The sequence below is a fragment of the Carcharodon carcharias genome, chromosome 10, assembly GCF_017639515.1.
Source record: "Carcharodon carcharias isolate sCarCar2 chromosome 10, sCarCar2.pri, whole genome shotgun sequence".
NCBI lineage: Eukaryota > Metazoa > Chordata > Chondrichthyes > Lamniformes > Lamnidae > Carcharodon > Carcharodon carcharias.
Genome location: NC_054476.1, coordinates 149,483,512 through 149,499,482, shown reverse-complemented (window position 1 = coordinate 149,499,482; position 15,971 = coordinate 149,483,512). Strand labels below are relative to the sequence as shown.

The 15,971-nt window shown below is 41.4% G+C and overlaps 1 protein-coding gene and 1 non-coding gene across 8 annotated transcripts in view; one reads left to right on the top strand and one right to left on the bottom strand.

Annotated features, from left to right (window-relative positions):
* trim37 (tripartite motif containing 37) overlaps positions 1-15,971 on the top strand; it is an 82,260-nt gene that overhangs the window by 29,210 nt on the left and 37,079 nt on the right. For all 7 annotated transcript variants that reach the window (XR_005944244.1, XR_005944243.1, XM_041197901.1 and 4 more), the window contains 2 exons: positions 2,415-2,594; positions 11,677-11,791. Coding sequence is in view for 5 of the 7 variants with exons in the window: in XM_041197901.1 (XP_041053835.1) it covers positions 2,415-2,594; positions 11,677-11,791 (295 nt within the window). In the remaining 2 variants the exon portion in view is untranslated. The remainder of the gene's footprint in view (positions 1-2,414; positions 2,595-11,676; positions 11,792-15,971) is intronic.
* Positions 3,619-3,778, bottom strand: LOC121283735. Its single transcript, XR_005944368.1, has one exon. It is a non-coding gene; the product is annotated as a U1 spliceosomal RNA (small nuclear RNA).

Genomic DNA, 15,971 nt, shown 5'->3' with positions numbered 1-15,971 from the left:
TGCCCTCTCCTAAAGAATAAAATATAAAAGGAGACTTTATATGTTACTGCCCTGGGGTTCTCCTTCAATGTATTGGAAACTTCATGGTCGTTTTAACCATTGATGTGCCATGATGTGTGCCTCCATGTGCTTATAACTCCATATGTGAACTGACTGCAGGCAAAACTCTTAAAGTATCCTAATCTAAACTGAATACAATGTCTGCAGTGTTGTCGGTTATGTGTTAAACCTTGCCAACCATAATGTTTTCAGTAGGCCCTAAGCTAATATGAACCTGGATTTGATTCAGTTCTGCTTTAACTGCCATCAGGTAAACCGTACGTAGCTCCATAAATGAGTCGCATATCGATTTTAAGTATTAAGGTTGGTACCTCGGTGATATACCTGAGACATGATGGTGTGATGAAGTTTGCTTGCTCCATCACCATCTTGTCATGAAGCTATTAATGTACATAATATTATTGGAAAATATTTTTCTTTTAAAATAGAGGTTTCATCTGTGGGTGTGTCTTGGATTAAAGCCAGCTAGTCTGGGTGCTTTGATGTGTACTAGTTTTGAGATGTAAGAGAGGTAGAGTGCATTTGCATTGTTTTGAATAGACCATTCAAGAAGTGAGGTGAAATCTGGCACCTAGCTAGCAGAGACCAAGCAATGTTTATATTACTAATAAAATTGGTACTATAAAAGGGATTTTATTGTTAGAAGAGGTGGAGTTCAAAGGAGCTGGTGATACAATGAGAATTTACATTCAATGAGGTGCTGGAAATAACCGATAGCAGTTTTGTGTGTGCAGGGCAGAAGCAATGTAAGATCAAAAGGCAGCTATAAGCCTTCAACTGTCTCCACAGGAACCAAAGTGAGAGGAACCTCATTTTGAATTTGTAAGGTGAAAATGCTTTGCCTGGTTAAGTCTATGGGTGCTATTGCCTTAATGAAGATTAGTTTGGGAATTTGTTAAAAGTTATGGTGGTAGTACTTTGTAGCCATGTGTATATATTTAACTTGTGTAAATTAATAAAATGTTTCATTTAGTTTAATATAAAACCTTTCGAGAACTGGTGGTCTGATTCCTGAATTTAGAGTTGCATCTCAAACACACCACTTAAAATTATAGGTTATGACAGTTGTTTAAAGTTTCCCTCTGTGATTTTTAAATAACTCAGCTTTACCAACAGCAGGGTCATAACAATCAATCTATTCCATCGGAAGATTAGTGTTGCTGGAAAAATACCAGATAAACCATCATTTTTTGTGTACATGTCCTTGCACAGACATTAGAGTGGCAGTGGGCATTCAGTACGACTGCCTATTTCAACCTCCATAACATTGACTGTCTCGCTTCTGCCTCATGAAATCTTTATTCATGCATTTGTTACCTCCTAGACTTGACTATTCCACTGCACTCCTGGCAAGCCTCCCACATTCTACTCTCCATAAACCTGAGATCATCTAAAACTGTTGCCTACATCCTAGTTTGCACCAAATACTCTTCACCCATCACCATGCACTTGCTGTCCTATGCTGGGATCCAGTTAAACAATGCCTCGATTTAAGATTTTAATTCTTCTTTCAAATTCATCAATGTGCTTGCACCCCCCCCCCCCCACCCTTTCCATCTTTTGAATCTCCTCCAGCCCTACAATCTTCTGAGATATCTACACTACTCTAATTCTGGCCTGTTTAGCAACCACAATGTTAATTGCTCCACAATTGATAAATGTACCCTCAGATGCCTGGGTCCTAAGCTCTGGAATACCCTCTCTACACCTCTCTATATACTTTTCCTCCTTTTAAGTCTTATAGTCTACCTCTTTGACCAACCTTTGGTCATCTACCTGAATATATCCTTGTGTGGCTCAGTGTCATGTTTTATTTTATAATGCCACTGAAGTGCATTAGGACGCAATCTTACATTAAAGGTACAATATAATTACGTTGTTGTATTCTGAGGCCACGAAGCATGAGAGTAAAATATTTGGAAGAAGGCAAATGTAAAGTATTGTAGCTTAAAGTGGTTTGCTCTTAAAATCTGTCTGAAGGCAGCCTAGTTTACCACAACCTCCAGGAGCCAGGAGGTTTGGTGTCCCTCTATATGTAACCCCACAAAAGACTTTTTAAAATCTTTGCACTACGGTTTTCTCTGATACCACATAGTATATACGAAATAACCTAACCACAACGTAGTTGAAGCAGTTAAAGCTTAGAAGTTTGCTTTCTGTTTGTGAAAATGCTGGTAAAATTCTTAAGTAAGCTGAGAATCTTTATCTAGATTTTAATTTTAAAAGTTAGCCAGGGACTAAGAAAATTAAGTTCTTGAAATCCTCAATCTTCATGTTAGAATTATCCCCATTAAGCCGCATGATGTTTGTTATACATGAGCTTGTTAAGTGCTTCATGTTCTCTGTATTTCTAGGTACGAGTACCGTGTGGAGATGGTACATCAAGCCTCCAATGACCCAACTAAAAATATTATCCGGGAATTTGCCTCTGATTTTGAGGTTGGTGAATGCTGGGGTTACAATCGTTTCTTCCGATTGGACCTTCTTGCCAGTGAAGGTTACCTGAATATGCAGAGTGATACCTTGGTGCTCAGGTAATCAGGCATTCTACTTTCTTCACTTAGTCACTACGTTTCGCCTTATTACATTGAGTCAATAAGCATATTACATTCTGTAATAAATCCGACCTCTGTCAATGTAGGCATTCGTTTTTGATTGTGTGCAATCCCTGACCAAGGCAAAGGCTCTGAACTAGCCAATCAGCTTTCCCCAGAACAAAGCAACCAGAAAATGTTAGCACTGCTGCAACAAATGTGTCAGCAGCATTGAAGAGAAAACACAATTTTTAGCACCTTTTTTTAAAAAAAATGCAGATCTGCACGATTTGTTGGCTTTTTCTTTTCTAATCACTGCTGTTTTCTGTTTCACTGTTGCCTGCTTTCAGCTGAAGATGGCAGTATATACTTAGCTTAATTTTGTATTATCTTAAAATTGTATTTGTGTGTGCATGTGCGCATTCTGTGATGGACTGGCATCCTGTCATGGGTGTACCCCGCCTAGCACCCATTGCCTGTCGGGATAGGTTCCCACTCCCCGTGACCCTAAATTGGATAAAGCGGTTCTGGAAAAGTGAGAGTGATTTTTTTTTTTAAATTAGTTTCTTTTTGCAGTGATAGTCTGATTTGAGCCAAGAGAGAAATCCTGCTTTTCATGAATGAACACTGACTGGATGGAGCTCCAGGCCCAATCATAATCTTGGTGCAGAAGCTAATTAGACAAGCAACACAGGACTTGGGGACAGGAGTAGGCTGTTTGACCCTTTAAGCCTGAGTCTGTTCCACCTTTCAATAAGATCATGGCTGACCCGATTCTGGACTCAATTCCTCCCCCTTTCTGTCTGAGCCCCCCAACCCCTAATAGCCCTTGACTCCATTGTCTATCAAAAACCTGTCTAACTCAACATTGAATAAACTCAGTGAGTCAGCCTCTGCTGTTTTCTGTGGAAGAGGATTCCACAGACCAATAGCCATGAGAATTTTTTTCCTCAACTTTCCTCTCCCACAAGAAGAAACACCTGCTTGGTATCCACCCTATCAAATCTTCAGGATTTTTTTTTTTCAAGGGAGAGTGTGAACGCAGTCCCCCACTACCACAGATTTTGCGGTCGAGCATCCTGCATTTGGGGACGTCGCAGGAGCCAGCACACCTGGAGTGCAATGGGATAGCCTCATCCTGGGAGCACAACCTTCATGATCACTGTTTCTTTCTATGTTTTAATAAGGTCACCTCTAAACTACAGTGGGTATAGACCCAGCCTGTTCAACCTTTCTTCATAAGATGCCCTTCATCTCAGGAAAAGTCAAGTTTTCTTTTATATTCATTCTGAATGGGCAAAAATTTGGCAGTTGGAGTACAATGTGGGAAAATGTGAACTTGCCCACTTTGGCAGGAAGAATAGAAAAGTGGTATACTATTTAAATGGAGAGAGACTGCAGGTGGTACAGAGGTTTCTGGGTGCCCTGGTAATGAATCTTAAAAGTTAGCATGCAGGTGTAGCAAATGATTAAGAAGGCAAATGGAATTTTGGCGTTTATTGCAAAGGAAGTGGAATATATAAAAGTAGGAAAGTCTTACTGCAGCTGTACAGGACCTTGGCGAGACCACATCTGGAGTACTTGGTATAGTTTTGGTCTTATTTGAAAAAGGATATAATTGCATTAGAAACAGTTCAGAGAAGGTTCAGTTGGAGAGAGGACCCCATGATGAGAGAACCCTCCAAACCCATGACCACTACCATCTAGAAGGACAAAAGCAGCAGATAGATGGGAACACCACCTGGAAGTTCCCCTCCAAGTCACTCACCATGCTAACTTGGAAATATATCGCCATACCTTTTACTGTCACTGGGTCAAAATCCTGGAACTTCCTCCCTAACAGCACTGTGGGTTTACCTACACCACATGAATTGCAGCCATTCAAGAAGGTAGCTCACCACCATCTTCTCGAGGCCAACTGGGAATGGGCAATAAAAGCTGGCCCAGAAAGCGAAGCCCACATCCAGTGATGTGGTGGGGGGGAGGTGTTCCTTTAGAAAATCAGGGGAGACACAGGTTGGGTATTTGGGAACTCTAGGTGAAGGTTTGCAGCCATCTATGAGCTGAGTTAATGGAAATCTATGGGTGTGTAGACTCTTCAAAATTCTCTATGTTCATGATATCTCAGTAGATTCTATTAAAATCTGTACAAGTATAAACTTCGTTTTTTTTTTAAAGTTGTCAGTTTCATGTGACTGAACTGGAAATGGGCATCTGATAAATGTCTGGTAGCATGGAATCACCTTGCTTAAGTTCACAACATATCCCCTACTATGATCACCCAGTAATGGCTGTATCGCTGCATAATGTATGCTCTCTGTAGCCACAATAGTTCTGATCCTTGAAGTCATCCTTTCTGTGAGCCACATCTCCAAGTTTGGAATCAGAGCAAAATTTGAAATTTTACTCTATTCAAATCTCCAAGTCATTTGTATCATTTGGTCTTGAACAAAACATTGCAATGTCATCGAATTAGTCGTTTGGTAGTACAGAACTTGAGTATTGCTGAAAAGAGAGATATATCGAAGCTTTTTGTCTTGTACTCATCAGGACACTTTGCAAGAAAACCAATGTAAGGGGAAAGCAACAATTTCGGCATCAACCTTGCATGATGAGCTAATGGCTTGGGCCCTATTTACAAGGTTGCCAATAAGATTGGTTTTACATCATGTGGAACTGTAAGAACCCCAACCGCAGTGAAGGTAGGCTTGCAGTAGACCATGGTACACAACCCCCTGGCAAATTTCTCAACTAGTACATCAAGGAAGGGGAGCTCATTTGACTGCTCCATTTCAAAGGTGAATTTGAGTGCAGGATGGAGCCCATTAAGACATGTAAGGAAATTATTGCATGCAGCTACAAATTTAAATATAGCAAATATATCATCCACATATTGGAAATATGCAAGGGGTAGGAGGTTGGGGTGTCATTCCATTAAAGATACGTTTCTCATGGATCCCAACAAAGATGTGAGAGCTGGTCCTGGAGGGGATCCCATGGCAACACCATCTATTTGGGCATACATGATGTCATTAAAACTGAACTCAACTGCATGAGTTGCTGAGTTCTTAAGTTCAATGAATTGCCATAATATAGTGCTGCAGCACAAATATTTATGGATTCTTTAAGTGGAATATTGGTGAATAGGCTAGCAATGTCAAATGAACACATGGATGCAGCATTGCTATCGATATGCAAGTCCTATATGGCCTTAACAAACATGAAGGCATCCTTCAACATGTACGTGGAAAACTTCATCAAAACTGGTTGTAATAATTCAGTCAACCATTCGGCCAATTCATGTTGTGCAGAATCGGTCATTGATAAGATAGGGCGTAGAGGGATATCGCTTTTGTGTGTCTTGGACAGCCCATACATACTATGACATAGCGAACTGTGAGGACGAACCCTGTCATATATATCACGTGGTAGCTCATCGCTCTTACACAATTCCAGGAAGCGTTTTTTTAAGCTTACTTTCAAGCAAGGCTATCTGGTCATATTGAGCGGCAGGTCCAATGGATATGAGTATGGACCTGTCATTAAGAATGGTGTGCATTTTGCTGATATAGCCCCGCTTATTAAGGATTACTTTCCCAGTCCCTTTGTCAGATTTATTGATGTGTATGTCCAGGTTGGCCTTAAGGCCTCACAACGCCATCTGGCATTCACATTGCATGTGAAAGTCAGACTGGTTGTTCGGAATTCCCCCAATATGCATGTGCTAGATCAGCTAGGTGTGCTTTCAAGGATTCAACATCTTCAGTGGGAGCTGGTTTGTGGCGAGATAGTTGGGAGTAGAGGAGTTTGGGCTCAGCAAATGCCTCTTCCCGTTTTGAAGGCACACCAAAATTGAAACCATGCGCAAGCACAAACTCCTCACTTTGAGAGTACATGCCAGAGATTTGTTACATGTTTAGTGGCATCAGTAATTGTGTTGCTAAATCGTTTCTGTTTAAGTGAGTTTATGGTGTGGTAGTGCTTCAAGCAGGTACTGTTATGGTGCAGTCATTCATTGAAACAATATAGTGGCCTAAACAGATCAAATTGAAAAATTTACACACTCAGACCAATGTAGGACATGACACACATTAGTAACCCTATTGCCAATCTGCTCATTCTCACCTTGTATAAATGCTTGCTTGATTGTGGGACTGTCTCACTTTAGCGTTATCAGTGCATTTGGAAATGAAAACTGGCTCAACCTTGGGTTTAATACATACTTGGAGAAATTCAATAGATAGTTTACCTGTTCTTAACTTACCTGTAAGTGGAACTATGTTGATATCCCGAATTTGGTCTTTATTGTACCTGTCTCAGGTATGCAAATAGTCATTTGGTAGTACAGAACTTGAGTCACCATATTTGGTGCATTCTCCATGCAAACACCTCCACCAATCAGAGCCCACTTGCAAACCAATCGGCACTCTCTTCGCATACAATATAAATTGCTTTCCCCTTATATTGGTATTCTTGTGAAGTGTCCTGAACCTTTTGCAAAGCAAAAAGGTTCAACATGACTCTCTTTTCAGCAATGTTATAGAATTGCTATGAAGATGTACAATAGGATGAGAGACTTACTTTCAGGATTTCAAGCAATGGCACGAAATTGCTTAAATACGTAGGTCCATGATGCTGTGTTCCCTGAATATCCTTTTTATTTATTGCCCGCCTTGCTTGGTGATAACTCTCTTGCTTCTGAGTCAGAGGTCATAGACTTATTCTGAATTCCTGAATTTGAGTAAATAATCAAGTCTGTAATATGATTGTAGTAGTGAGGGAGTTGGAGTCGGCTATCCCTCAATTCAAGAATGGCATCCCCTCAGTTGTCAGCTTCTGCCGTGGGTCTTCATGAGATTGAGCAGGTTTTTTTTTCTTCAACCTGCATATCCCTGGGCACCTGAGGCAGGATATCCCATGAGGTAGTGGGATCCGGAGTGAAGGATTTGCTTCCTTTCCTTTGCTGTCACCCTCATCATTCAGACGTTGGGACGAAGCAAGATGCAGTTTGATGGACAAGTTGTCACATTGGCAGCAAACCCCTCTGAGTCGTTAAGGTCGATGCTGTCGTGCTTCAAGGAGAGCTTCAGGTGCTTGGCTTTGAAGTGTTTTCTTCTTCCCGAGAAGCTTGGCCACTTAAGAATTGAGAGACGGGACCTGACAAGGGAGCACTGCACTACTGAATGAACATTGAGCAATGTCCTTATGTATCTGTTCAGGTGGACATAAAATATCACGTGACGCTATTGAATACAAAGTTTTCTTGTCTTCAGGCCTACATTTGTCTCCTCGGTGGCACAGTGGTAATGTAACCAGACTAGTAATCCAGAGACCCAGACTAATGCTGTGTGGACATGGATTCAAATCCTACCACGGCAGCTGGTGGAATTTAAATTCCAGTAATAAATCTGGAATTAAAAAGCTAGTCTTGGTAATAGTGACCATGAAACCATTGTCAATTGTCATAAAAACCCATCTGGTTCACTAATGCCCATTAGGGAAGTAAACCTGCTATCCTTATCTGGTCTGGTCGACTTGTGACTCCAGACCCATAGCAATGCAGTTGACTCTTAATGCCTTCTGAAATGGCGAAGCAAGCCACTCAGTTGTATAAAACTGCTACAAAGCCTACTAAAAAAATGAAACCAGACCACCCGGCATTGACCTAGACACTGGAAACAACAATGGCAAACCCAGCTCTGTCAACCCTCTGTCGACCTTGCTAACATCTGGGGGTTTGTGCCAAAATTGGGAGAGCTGTCCCACAGACTAATCAAGCAACAGCCTGACAGTCATTCTCACAGAATCATACCTTGCAGACAATGTACCAGCCGCCGCAACCACCATTCCTGGGTGTGTCCTGTTTTCCCCCTGCTCCCAGCAGGACAGACCCACCAGAGGTACAGTGATATACAGTCAGGAGAGGTTGCCCTGGGAGTTCTCAATATTGATTCTGGACCCTATGGCATCAGGTCAGACATGGGCAAGGAAACCGCCTGATTACCACCTACTGTCCTCCCTCAGCTGATGAATCTGTACTCCTCCATGTTGAACACCACTTCAAGGAAGCATTGAGGGTGGCTAGGGCACAGAATAAACTGAGTGGGCTTCAATGCCTGTCATCAAGAATGGCTCGTTAGCACCACTACTGATTGAGCTGGCTGAGTCCTAGCTGTTAGATTGGGTCTGGCAGGTGGTGAGAGAAAACCTACTTGACCTCATCCTCACTAGTCTACCTGTTGGAGAGGCATCTGTCCATGACAGTATTGGTAGGAGTGACCACCGCACAGTGCTTGTGGAGACAAAGTTCCATCTTCACACTGAGGATACTGTCCGTTGTGTTGTGTGGTACTACCACTGTGCGAAACAGGATAGATTTTGAACAGATCTAGCAACTCAAAACAGGGCATCAGTGAGGTGCTGTGGGCCATCACCAGCAAATTGTATATAAGCACAATCTGTAACCTCTTGGCCCAGCATATGCCTACTCTATTGTTACCATCAAGCTGGAGATCAACCCTAGTTAAATGAAGAGAGGACATACCAGGAGCAGCACTAGGCATACCTGAAAATGAGGTATCAACCTAATGAAGCTGCAACATAGGAATATTTGCATGCCAAACAGCAAAAGCAAAATGTGATGGACAGAGCTAAGCATTCCCACAACTAATGGATCAATCCTAAGTGTCATGGGCTTGGAAGGTGCAGTCAAAGAAGCCTTGGTGAGTTTCTGAAGTGCATCTTATAGATGGTGTAAACTACTGCCACTATGTGCCTGTGGTGGAGGGAGTCCTGCCACATCCAGTCGTGAATGATGGTGGGCAATTCAACAACAAATTGGAGGAGGAGGCTGCACAACTATCCCCACCCTCAATGATGAGGGAGCCCAGCACATCAGTGCAAAAGACGAGGCTGAAGCATTTGCAACAATCTTCAGCCAGAATTGCTGAGTGGATGATCCATCTCCGCCTCCTCCTGAGGTCACTAACATCACATGCGAATCTTCAGCCAATTCAATTCACTCCTCGCATTATCAAGAAATGGCTAAAGGCTCCGGATGGTGCAAAGGCTATGGACCTGACCACATTCCAGCAATAGCAATGAAGACGTACTGCAGACCTAGCTGCTCCCTTAGCCAGTACACTTACAACACTGGCATTTACCTAGCAATGTGGAAAACTGCCTAGGTGTGTTCTGCCAACAAAAAGCAGGACCAATCCAACCGAGCCAATTACTTTCAATCATCAGCAAAGCGATGGAAGGGGCCATTGGCAGTGCTATCAAGCACTCAAACAACCTGCTCACTGACGCTTAGTTTGAGTTTTGCCAGGGTCCCTCAGCTCCTGACCTCATTATAGCCTTAGTCCAAACATGGACAAAAAAGATGAACTGCAGAGGTGAGCTCAGAGACTGCCTTGACATCAAGGCAGCATTTGACCAAGTGTGGCATCAAGGAGTCCTGTCAAAACTGGAGTCTGAGAATCAGGGGTGGGAGGAACTCTCTCTCTCCACTGATTGGAGTCATACCTAGCACAAGGATGGTTATGGTTGTTGGTCAATCATGTCAGTCCCATGATATCACTGCAGGAGTTCTTCAGGGCAGTGTCCTAGGTACAACCATCTTCAGCTGCTTCACCAAAGACCTTCTCTCCATCATAACGCCAGAAGTAGAGATGATTATGCGATGTCCAGCACCATTCGTGACTCCTCAGATACTGAAACAGTCTGTGCCCATATATGCAGTAAGACCTGGACAACATTCGGGCTTGGGCTGATTAGTGGCAAGTAACATTCGCACTGCACAAGTGCCAGGCAATGAACAAAAGAGAATCCAACCATATCCTCTTGACATTCAATAGCATTACCATCATTGAATCCCCCACTATCAGCACCCTGGGGGTTACTATTGACCAGAAACTGAACCGGACTAGCCTTATAAATACTGTGGCTACAAGAGCAAGTCACAGGGAATTCTGTGGCGAGTAACTGACCTCCTGACTCCCCAAACCTGTCCACCATCTATAGGGCACAAGTCGGGAGCTTGATGGAATGCGCTCTACTTGCTTGGATGAGTACAGCTCCATCGACACTCAAGAAGCTTGACACCATCCAGGACAAAGCAGCTTGCTTGATTGGTACCCCATGCACAAACATTCAATGCCTCCACCACTACCGCACAGTGGCAGCAGTGTGCACCATCTAAAAGATGCACTGCAGAAACTCACCAAGGCTTCTTTGACAGCACCTTCCAAACCCACAACCACTGCATCTAGAAGTACAAGGGCAGCAGACACATGGTAACACCAACACCAGGACGTTCCCCTCCAAGCCCCACACCATCCTGACTTGGAACTATATTGCTGTTCCTTCACTATTGCAGGATCAAAATCCTGCAACTCTCCCTACACTATGGGTGTACCTACACCACATGGACCGTAGTGGTTCAAGAAGGCAACTCACCACCACCGCCACCACCTCCAAGAGCAAGTAGGAATGAGCAATAAAATGCTGGCCCAGCCAGCGATGCTCATGTCCTGTGAAAGAATTTTTTAAAAAAAAATCAGATTAACCAGTTGTTAATCCCATTGTTTCTTATGGAATCTTACTGTGTGCAAATGGTTGTTGCATTTTCCTACCTAATAAACGACTACACTTGGTGACTAAATCACTTTGGAACATCCCAAGAATGTAAATAGTTTCATATAACTGCAAGTTATTTTCTTTCAGCTGCTTTTTATTATTGTAAGATGTACCTTATTTGATGAGCATTTACTTTGGGGAAATTGCAATCGTCACTGAATCTTTGAAGTGATTCAGAATTTCCATCAAGTTCCCATTAACCTGGCCTTATTACTTCACTACAAATTTTAGGACCATGAATAATTGCCTCACAATTTCATTAGTTTCTCTAGGACTGAATATTCAATTTGTTATTATGTTAATGTTGAACATTTGTGTTGTCTTTGTTTTGGACTTCTCTAGACATATAAATTATATTGATCAATATTTTATTTGGCCAACACTTATTTCAGAAATACTAGACTTTACATGTCTATCATTCTTGTCCGCCTCAATGCTGCAGGTATCAGGTACGTGCTCCTACGTTCTTCCAGAAGTGTCGTGATCAAAATTGGTACATCAGCCAACTTGAGGTGGCTCAGACAGGTTACATTCAGCAAGTCAACAATCTCAAAGAGGTCAGTGTCTGTAATCTGCCTTCATACTTCAGTCAACTAGAAATTTAAACAGTACAGATTGACATTTTGATAATATCAAACCTCGATGACTCACATTTTTTTCCCTGAATATATTGTAGTCTTCCTGATTTAGCTGCTTTCACAGCCCTCTGCAGAATTCAAATAATAGCCAGCAGCCTGAGTCATTGGTTGCAGCACAGAATAGCTATCTTTGTGTTGCTATCAGGATGTTCTCTTCTGCGCTTTGTTTCTTTTGACATTGTAGCTATTGTTTGTAAAAATATTACAAAAGATTTAATGTAATAACCTGTCTCAAGAAAAATGAGTTCAAATGTGGTTTTGAGGATGTTAAGTGACACTTTAGTTGTTTATAATGAGTTTTGCTTGTATTTCAATTTCTTTTGACATTTTGTACCAGCTGTGTTTTATCCTAACCTGGAGGAAATAAAGCTGTTAGTTTTTTGTACAAAAAAGTGATATTTAACTGTAGGAATGAATCTAATGATATCTGCTGTTAGTTAGATTTGCCCTTACATTTTTGGATTTTAATTATTTTGCATGGCAGGTCACTCAGTGTGCGAGTTAATAATAGCACAGCAAGGGAAAGAGGACATCTAGCACCTGAGTGAGCAAGGGCAAGCAGCTATGCATCTCCTTAACCAATCTGATTTAAGGAGTTATGACGTTAACAGCCAAAGGAGTGAGAAGGCAGTATAACTTAGACTGAGTGAAATCAAATCAGGTATAGAAAAAGAAATGGAAATCAAGAAAGAAAGTTAAATTAAGAGTGTGAGAAGAAAAAAGCCAAAATAAAATACTATAATTTTCTGAATGTGATCTGCATTTTATCCTTCAAAGTATAGCTAGAAGTTTGGGTACCATATATAATGCAAAATATCAATGTGGGTTTTTTTGTTGCTTGAGCTGTGCATGCTGAGCATTTCTTCCATGTACAGGAGCCTAGGCTTGCTTGCCTTGCAACTGTAGCTTGTCCTTGAGTTTCTTCAAAGAACAACATCAAATTCCTATGCTGCTGCTCTGTTGCCATGGTTTTCAGCTGCCATGATTTTCAGCAACTTCTATCACCATGCATTTTGAAGGATGCCATGTAACATGCTCTTTTCTCTGCCATGTTAATGGTTTAAATTTTTAACTCAAAACATTATGGAAAAACCCGCCTTATACAGGATGGCTTACTGTAGGGAATTGTTTTGATGATGAAAGTAACCAATTAGGATGCAAACTCAGCTAGGCTGATCGGGTTGATAGACAACACACTTTGCAGATTAACATGTCTGCTCCAGGAAAGAAACTGATCAGCTCCAATTTCCGTCCTACATGGGTGGGAGGCCCATGAGCACCTCGCATATGGCACCTTACTACCCTAATTTAGCCTGTGCAAACAATTCGCCAATGAGCAAACCATGAAGGACCTGCCAGATGATTCACTGCTGTCCTGAAAAATTTGTTAGTGTCACATGCTACATTCCATTGATGAATGTAGTCAGCTCATCAGCCTACTTGGGTATCTGTCATTTTGCATATGCCAGGTGTGGGACCTGGCCACTCGGCAAACCAGGGTGGGCATGGACCCTTAGCATAGGTTTGCTCAGCACTTTTGTCAATAAAGGGTCACTTTGACCACAGTATTGCAAAAGTCTAGGTCCATATTATACAAGAAAAGTTTTATTTTCTTGAATAAACAGTCCATATTGTGGGTATTATATTTTGGAAATTGTGGCAATTTAAATTTTTTAAAAATTGAGATTTTAAAAAAATCTCCAACAACAATGAAGGAATGAAACTCCACACTTGTAATTGTTATTTGCAGTGCCAGAGAGGTGGTTGAGCCATAATTAATACTTGCCAAGCTATTAATAGGGTACTTGGACTGGATTGGACAAGAGCTAACTGTCTGTGACTGGTTTAGTTCTTACCACTGCACAAATACAACAATTCTATGCATTCAATACCCTTCAAAGGTGAGACAAATATCAAAATGCTATTTTTGCAAAAATTAACACTGGAGATTGGCAGAACCTTTGGGTATTTGAGTTTAATCATGTGTCTGCCCCTCACTTAAAGTTGCAGCAAGCACTTTCAGCCTCCCCCTAACTTCAAGAAAATTTGGACCGAAGAATTTAATTTTAGATTTCTAAACAAAGCACATCTGAAAAATGAAGATAAAACTAAAAAAGTTGAAATTCAGTCAGCTGGCCCCTGGAAAAGAAATGTACGTGAATGGGACTCTTTAAATGAGACTCTTCCTTCGAATCCACCTGACCAGTTAACCAGCTTTTCTATATCGAGCACTAACTGACTGACTATGCATGGCTGACATTTTCAATTTCATATTTTTGATTTCCAATATTTGCATGGTTATCTTTTTATCTCTGCTCCCTGACAACTCATCCAGTACAAAATGTCAGTCCCTACCCACATTTGAATAAAGCTGCTACAACGATGTTTTCTTTGTGTTGACTTCCAGCGGGTAACTTTGGAGGATGAAATGTTGCCATGATTATAAACATTGCCAAATAACACACGGAGGCAAGATGTGAGCGAGTTACTGGAGAAGCTTATGATTGAGGTGCCACATTATTGTGTTCATTGCCAGTAAATGACGAGGGCTAGGATCAGTGGATTGTGGTTAGGTTAAGTGTGCTAACCAGTTGTCATTTTAAATCACTTAAGACTATTTTGTGGAATTGGCTGTGGCAAAGTACACATTTTTGAAAAAAAAAATAAGGCAAGCAACAGTAAATAAGGACAAGTGTCCTTGTGTCAGATGATAAAGCTGTAGGTGACTTAGAAATGCACAGAATATCAAGTACAAGGAATATTCATGCACTGGTATGCTTCACAAGCTGCTATTGTTGTTGTTTGTTCATTTGCTTCCCCCATGTCCCCACTCGCAAGCAATCTGAGACAGCTGACCATGGCTAAGTTTTTGCTTTTATTGTCTGTAGCTTTGATAGTACCCTCTTACCAGTGAACTATATTTTTCCAGCGTATTTTTAATCTACCGTCCTATCAGTGTTTCTGAAGCATAATTCCCAGCTGTATGTCTAAAAATTTGAAACTTGATTGTCCTGATGTATATATTTATTATTCTTTCACGGGATGTGGGTGCTGCTGGTAAGGCCAGCATTTGTTGCCCATCCCTCATTGCCTTTGAGAAGGTGGTGGTGAGCTGCCTTCTTGAACCGCTGCCGTCCATATGATGTAGATTTTTCCATTGTACTGTTAGGGAGGGACTTCCAGGATTTTGATCCAGCAGCAGTGAAAGATTTTTGGTGATACTTAACATTTCTTTGGCCCTAAATAAAGAGTATGGATTATCATGAAGAACATCCATCCCTCTTTATCCAAATATAGTTGGTAATTGTAGTTGAGTCGGATCTGCTTTGTAGCCTTGAAATGATGATTAAACTCCAACCATTTTCTGCAAGAAGCTTTTTCTGATTTAAGTCATGTTCCTGATCAATACTGGATGAAGGGGGCCAACTGCACTGCACACTCTGTCAGCCAGATTGTGCTTCTTTGCTCTGCTTTCTTTGATCTTGGACTGTTGCAAGTAAGATCTTTAACAGAAGAGAGGAAATTTCCTTTTTATTTAAATATAGCATAGCACATTGGATGAATGTTTAGCATTTAAAAAAAAAAATGCCAATGCTTAACAGTTTTGACCTAAATGGTAACTTTTGTGTTGATGCTGAAGATGTGGGCAGGGTTCTAAATTACTACTTTGTCTTCACTAAGGAGAAGGATGATGTAGACATTCTAGTTAAGGAGGACGAGTATGAAATTTTACATACAATGAGCATAATGGAAGAGGAAGTACTGGAGGGACTGACATTGTTGAAGGTGGATTAATCACCAGGGCCAGATGGATTGTATCCCAGGTTGTTAAAGGAAGCCGAGGAGGAAATGGCAGATGTTCTGACAATCATATTCCAATCCACAGTAGATACAGCTGAGGTACCAGAGGATTGGAGGCCTACGAACATCGTACCATTATTCAAAAAGGGTTGTGTAGGATAGGCTAGAAAATTATAGGCCAGTCAGTCTGACTTCAGTGGTGGACAAATTATTGGGGTCAATTCTGAAAGACAGGATAAACTGTCACATAGAAGGCGAGGATTGATCAGGGATAGTCAGCATAGTTTTGTTAGGGGAA